Consider the following 6,932-nt stretch of genomic DNA (forward strand, 5'->3'; position numbering starts at 1 on the left):
GCTTGCAGTGCGTCCGCGCGGTCGTCCAACTCAGACAGCTTCTGGTCTCTTTCCAACACCTTATCCACGTTGACTCTCATTATGTCCACTACCTCTTCTACTTGATTTTGCGTCTGCTAAAGTCTTCGGTTACTGCCACTGGCAGCACTCGATCCAGCAGACATTTTGGCGGACGAGACGACAGCCACGGGTGAAGACCTGAGGAGCTCTGAAAACACCAGCCTAAGTCGGGAAGGTGGCGCCGCGGTGACCTGTAGGATCTTTTTGATCATTTGTTACATCATGTTTGCCAGGATGTTTTGAGGACTTTTGCATCTATGTTCATTAACAATATTAGCCTATAGTTATCATTTTTGATTGGCTCTTTGTCTGGTTTTGGAATTATGGTATAGGTAGTTTCCAGGAATTACTTGAGGAGCATGCCTCCTCTTTCAATTTCATTAAAGAGTTTGAGGAGAACTGGCATTGGATTCTCCCTGAAATTCTTATAGAATTTGGCAGTGAATCCATTGAGACTTGGGATTTTCTTTGTTGGTAAACTTTATAATACTGTCCCAACTTCATTGCCTGTTATTGGGTTACTCAGGATTTTTAAATCTTGTTTCAGTATTGATAATTCTTATTCTTATAGTAATCTACCCATTTCTTCTGGATTCTCCAATTTATTGTTGTACAAGTTTTCCAAGTTGTTGCTAGTAATCTTCTGGACTTCAAAGGTGTCTGTTTTCATTTCTAATGAGATTGATTTGATTTTTTTCCTTTTTTTGGCAAGGTTGGTTGAGGATTTGACTATCTCTTTGATTCACTGGTTCTTATTTTTTGGTTTGTTTTTTTTTTTCAGTCTCAATTTCATTTATTTCTTCTCTGATCTTTATAATTTCCTTTTCTATATCAGCTTTGGATGTGGATTGTTCTTATTTTTCTAGGAACTTGAGGTGCAGTATTTGGTTACTTATTTGGGCATGCTCCGTTTTTCTGATGTGGGTATTTACAGCTATAAAGTTGCCTCTTAAGTCTGTTTTTATTTTATCTTATAAGTTCTGGTATGCTGTGCTGGTATTATAATTTGATTCTATTTTTTTGTTTCTAACCCAGTCATTGTATATATTTATGGGGTACAGTGTCACTTTCCATACATGTACACAATGAGCAATAATCAGAGCTGGGTAATTTGCATATCTGTCACTGTAGCATTTATCACTTCTTTGTGCTGAGAATCCTCTTAGCTATTTTGAAATATTCCGTGGAGTGTTGTAAACCACAGTTTCCCTGCTGTGCTATAGAACATTAGAAGTCGTTCCTCCCGTGCCACCGTCCCCTATGCCTACTTACCATCCCCTCCACCCTCCTTCCCCACACCCTTTGCTGGCTCTGGTAACAACTGTCCATTCTTCTTTGAGATTCATGTTTTTGCTCAACACCAGTGAGAACACACTGTACATGTTTTTCAGTACCTGCCTTATTTTACTTAACAGAATGTCCTCCAATTCCTTCCATGTTGCTGAAAACAACTGGGTTTCATTTTCTGGTGGTGGTTGGCAATATTCCTGGTGTGTATTATATATACCACGTGCTCTTTAGCTTTCATCCGTTGATCTATGTTCATCCCACGTCTTGGCTACTGAAACATCTGTTTTCCTTTTCGCTACCTTCGCCCTGAGCTTTTGAAGATTCACAGTGATCTCTTGGTCTGCTGGTTCCTTACAGCTCTAGGCCCTTGGCTGGGGTTTGTTCTGTTAAGAAAGTGACTGCTTTGCTGTCCTCCCTGTGCTCCTCAAAGCAGGGTCCATTCTGCCTCCGTGACCACTGCACTCAGGAGGCCAGGGCAAATCCTCCCTGTTCTCCAGTGGCTTGGAGATCTTACTATTGTGCAAGAGAGAACAAGCTCACTGGTCACTGAAACAGTGAATCCCCGGGTGACTGGGACAAACCCTTGTCTTCTTAGAATTTCAGATAAACATGCTTCCTTCACAAATTTGGATGGTAAAGTGACAGTTACTCCATACAGCAAATGTAAGGTTGTCGTCAACGGTGTGCCTATCGCAACCAGGACAAAGCTGCATCATTTGGTAAATTTCCTGCTGGGCTACAGAGGTACCTAAGTCCCACCCATAGCTAGGAGATGGGGAAGAAACCCGAGTCATGCCAAGGGGGACAGGGCATGCATGACTGGGCACTCCACCTCAAGGCCTCGGCTGTGGCTCTTGGTGAGGGCATGAGCACAGCCACTGGGGTGACAGGGTGCTCTTAACTTGCCATTGTCCTGAGGCATGTCACTTCTCTTCCCTGGGTCTCCCCTGCAAAACAAGGAGGGCTGACCCAAGTAGCCTCCAGAACACCTCCCAGTCTCACATGTATGAGGTGTGAGGGTTTTTAAGAGCCTGTTGTTGGGAAGCACTGTGCAACCTCTCCAAACACCAGTCTTCTTCAAGTCCATGCTCAGCAGTCCCGGCCACCACATGACTCCTGCCGTTGTTGCGTGGCCCTCGCCTCTCAAGTCTGTCCCTCACACCCATATGTAATCTCCGACTACAAACGGTCCATCATTCTCCTGCAAACCCTTCAGCCACCTGCTTTAGGGCTCCTGCTGAGCTCCCCCTACAGTCAGCCTCTCTGCCCTGAACACTGACCTCCTCTGGGTTGCTCTACAGGGGTTATCCCTGCCCACCACGCATGAAAGCTTCGCTTAATATTTCATCTTGCACGTGGGCCTTCTGTCCCCTGTGTGGTAGGCCTCTTGGACACTGCTGAAGCCCTGTGCTTTTCACCAGGGGTTAAAAATTCACAGTGATTCCTTCCAGCCTCCAGGGCAGGCTCTGTTTGGTCTCTGCAGATGCCTCCGTGCCTGGCAGCGAAGTAGTGCTGGCTGGGCCGAGTAAGAGCTGCACCCCAAAGCAACGTGGTGCCCTTCCCTCCCTCCTCGTGGACCTCTTCCCGTGAAATTTGGGGGATTTCCCAAAGAAAGAGATTTCTCAGAGCCTTCTAGTGCGAGACACAGGGCCTCGGCTCCGCCAGAGAGGCTGCCCATCCCCCTCCTGCCCCGCCAAGGCCTACTGTGTGTTTGCGTCTCCCCTCTAGGACCGGATTATCTTGGGCTCCAGCAGTGCCTACCTGTACATCGGGTTTCCTTCGGAGCGCAGTAGTGAGGACCTGAGCAGATTTGACTATGACTTTTTCCAGCTGGAGAAAGCGGCTGCCGAGGGAGTGAGTGTGGACACGCTGGGTGAGGACCCCGAGCTGCTCCTGGGGCCGGCTGTGTTCAGGCTTGAGAGCAGCTGCTTCTCTGTGTGCCTGCTTGCTTTCCTGACGCAAACCATCTTTTACTGTGTCAGAACACAACGTGCGCAAAGCTAAACTATGACCCCGTACAAATACGGAGTGAGCCCATAGCAAAGATGTGCTTAACTCATTAAGCTGTTTCCCTTAGGAATAAGGGTACAGGTGGCTCAAAGGAGGGTAGACGAGAGTAGTATAAACAGTGAGTGGAAGAAAGAAGGCTGAAATAAGGTTTTGGGGTGAGATAAAGCAACTGCTGGCCTTCTGTCCTGCCCAGGGGGCTTCCACCCCCTGGGACAGTCTGGGACTCTTCCTACCTGAAGGCATTGAGCTCTGCCCTCTGTCTGGCTTTCCTCTGCACACCTAGACAAAGGCCCTGCCTGCTCCCTGCTATGTTCACTGCATTTAGGGATTGCTGATCCCACTGAGCTCAGTGGCGCCTACACCGTGTGATGTGTTGGCTTCCAAAGGAGGTCCCTACGCGTTGCACATCTTACCCAGTGAGTGGAAAGCAGACCCTACTGCATAGTGCAGCAAGTTCCTCCACTCTCCCTATGCCAACGTGGCTCTATCAGAATTTTAACAAATGAACAGGTTTGCAGTTCACCTTCTTCTGCTGAAGTTCTTGACCCGAGCCAAACAAGTCTTCCTACTATCAGGCCAGATAACTCACCCATCTGCCCACATGTTCACAGTGGCTGACTGCCCAGCTGGCTTCCCCCAACAGAGCCAGCCTCAGACCCTGGCTTGAAGGTGCTCATGTGCTGGCAATTACTGTGGGTCCTCAACAAGGCAGCTTTATGGGTGTCCTGGGGAGTCAGGCTGCAGGGCCACAGGCACTGTGAGCCCTAAGCAGGGATCTACAGAGCCAAGAGTTCCCTAGAGAGGTGGCGCAAACCACCTGAGAGGGGACTGGGCTTCCCACAATCTCCATGTCCCTCTCCTTCAAGCCACTCAAATATATGAGAAGAAAGAACAGTTTGCTCTGCTGCACTAGCTGAAACTTGAAGGTAAATTCCTAGCCAACTAGATTTTATTGCCCATCACCACCTGGAAAATCTGGAGTCGCCTTGGGTCAAGCAGAGACTTTTTGAGACCAAAAATGGGACTTGAAGGCACAGAGTCTGCTGTCAGGGTGCAGCCAAGATGGAGTTGAAAGGACATGAATAAATGAGTGAGTGAAGGGGGATATAAATGTGTTCACAGCTGGAAAGCATCAGAGAACTAATCACAGGTTTTCATGTGCATTCTGTGTCCAGGTGCTGTGAGCAGTGGAGGTGGCCACGCAGACCTCAGTGTCCTGGCTGTATTCCAAGACTACATCAAACTCATGCCACTGGTTGCAGAAGCAAATCAAATGAGTGAAGAGCTAAAGAAGGTATGTTAGAGCCAGAAAACAGTGTAGCATCAGGACCTTGCAGCCTAAAGAGGTGTGGGGTTTTCCCAAGACCACACAGTAAACTAGGGATAAAATATGGACTCACTGCCAAGCCTTCCAGCCAGCCCAAGCCCCATTCCTGCCCTGGCTGACCTCAGGCCAGTGCTGTAACTGCCCCATCTATGATTGTCCCAGTGGCTCTCTGGGTCTGGGGACACAATGACTGCTGTACCACTACGAGGGGGTAGAGCTGGAGTTAACTACCGCTGGCCCCAAACCCCAGTCAGCAGGAATCTTGTAAGAGAATTAATCACTTTAATAAGTAGGAAACACCTGTTCCAGGATGTCACTGAGAAATTCTGGGGTTTTGCCATTTGTCTTGGTGGAATTTCAAGGAGCAATGAGCTGGGCCATGTTCTTTTAGAAAGCAGGAGTGTAGGAAGACTGCAAGGAGAGTGCATTGCAGAAGGGGGTATTGTGGTTTGCATCTAGAGGTCCCCCTAAAGCCTCGTGTGGCCATGGGTGGGACTTCTTCAGAGGTGTCTGGATCTAGAGTGTGTGACACTGGAATTGACTCACCGGGCAACACTAGGCTCAAGGGTGCTAGGATTAAGGGTATGGGGATTAAGGGCTGTGAGTACTATGTGCCCCGAGTAGCCTAAAATAAAAGTGGCAGAAACTGTTTGGGTCCCTCGCTTGCTTGCTCTTGCTGTCTTCTGCTTGCCATAAACTGGCTCTACACTGTGATCACCCCCCCCGGCTTGGAGCCAGCTGGTTATGTACTGAACGCTGTACAAACTGTGAGCTGCAGAAACCCTCCCTCCCTTAACTTGTGGGCATTCGGTAGTTTGTCTCAGCAACAAGAAAAGTGACTAAGACAGGAGATATTAGATGAAAAATGAATTACCTAGCAAGAAGTATTTTTTTCACCAGGGACTTGAAATGGAGTTGAAGGTGAAGAATTTAGCAGCATCAGATTCTAGGGGCTATGACCTTCAAAAAGAGGTCATGGTGAAGGTGACCAACCAAAGGACTCATGAGGTGAGTATGCATCGTGTGCGTGCGTGTGTGAATATGTGTGTATGTGCGTGCAAGTGTGCATACAGAAGATAGAGTTGCCATTTTGTTTCGTTTTATTTTATTTATGTATTTGCTACAGGGTTGCACTACACAGCTGAGACTCATAGTGACCCTCCAGTTTTCAGCCTTCCCAGAGCTGGGATTACAGGCATGCGCCACCATGCCTGGTGACTTAGTCCACGGAGCTATCTTGCCGACCCTAGATTGCAATTTTAAAGCAATGAGAAGTCCACATTTTCACAGAATTGGAAAAGGCCTTTCCACTGACTCCACAGGCAGATTCATGCTAAGGCCATCCCCTCCAGGAAGCTCTTTTTTATGGATTTAGCACCTAGAACCTCCCCAGCCTGTCTAGGAGGCCACCTTCTATGCAGTGCTTTTTGAGCAGCCCCCAGGCACTTAGCCCTAGTGAATTCTCAGCACGCCCCGTCTACAAGGCCAGGCCACTAGTTCTCTGGTGGCATTAGAGGCTTCTCCCTTCCAAACTCTTAAAATAAACCCTACCTTACCAGGGAAGCCCCACACAGACACCACAAGGGAGGGCTGGTGCAGCCATTTGGAGATCTGCTCTACCAAGCACCTGAGACACTGCTGGGGTTTGCTGCTCCACTTATTATCCAAAAGTTACCAAAAGTTTCTGGGTCAAGATCAACCTTTTTTGAGGAGATGCTTGGGATTGAACCCAGAGCCTTACACATGCTAAGTACGTGTTATGCACTGAACTGTACCCCCAGCCCTTAAGAACAATTTTTTAAAGAACAATTTTTTAAACCTTTTTAAAATTGTGAACTCTGACAAATCCAGAAAAAGGCTATAAATGTGTACACTCACATCATATATGTTGTAAACACCTGTGTACCCACCCCTAGTTGTTGACCCTTCTGGGTCCTGAATCCCAGGCTGTGAACTCCTGGGGTCACTCTGGAGCTCACGTCCTTAGTCCTCTTCCACTTGGGGAGCAGGTTTGGCACCAGCTGTGCTTACATTTACCACACAGCTTTGAGTCTCACTGTAAGGAGGGGAGGAGCCTCTCTGAAGCCCCCCAGTCAGCCTTGACATGCGTGTGTGCACCGTGGGGTTTGCGGGGTGACCCCTCCATGGTTCATGCCTTTGTGTGGTTTCCCTAGCAAGCCCATTAGGACAAAACAGCTTTTATGCTACCTTTTCCCGCAGGTCTGTCTGTCTGCCATGTTTCCCT

General features: G+C 48.1%; 1 protein-coding gene across 1 annotated transcript in view; it reads left to right on the top strand.

Annotated features, from left to right (window-relative positions):
* The window catches only part of LOC101592744 (kinesin-like protein KIF28P), an 86,630-nt gene that overhangs the window by 67,214 nt on the left and 12,484 nt on the right, over positions 1-6,932 (top strand). The window contains exons 9-14 of the mRNA XM_023710190.1: positions 146-246; positions 1,284-1,423; positions 1,946-2,069; positions 3,079-3,223; positions 4,536-4,654; positions 5,588-5,695. Of these exons, the coding sequence (XP_023565958.1) occupies positions 146-246; positions 1,284-1,423; positions 1,946-2,069; positions 3,079-3,223; positions 4,536-4,654; positions 5,588-5,695 (737 nt within the window). The remainder of the gene's footprint in view (positions 1-145; positions 247-1,283; positions 1,424-1,945; positions 2,070-3,078; positions 3,224-4,535; positions 4,655-5,587; positions 5,696-6,932) is intronic.

The sequence above is a fragment of the Octodon degus genome, unplaced genomic scaffold (assembly GCF_000260255.1).
Source record: "Octodon degus isolate 3935 unplaced genomic scaffold, OctDeg1.0 scaffold00017, whole genome shotgun sequence".
In the NCBI taxonomy this organism is placed as follows: domain Eukaryota; kingdom Metazoa; phylum Chordata; class Mammalia; order Rodentia; family Octodontidae; genus Octodon; species Octodon degus.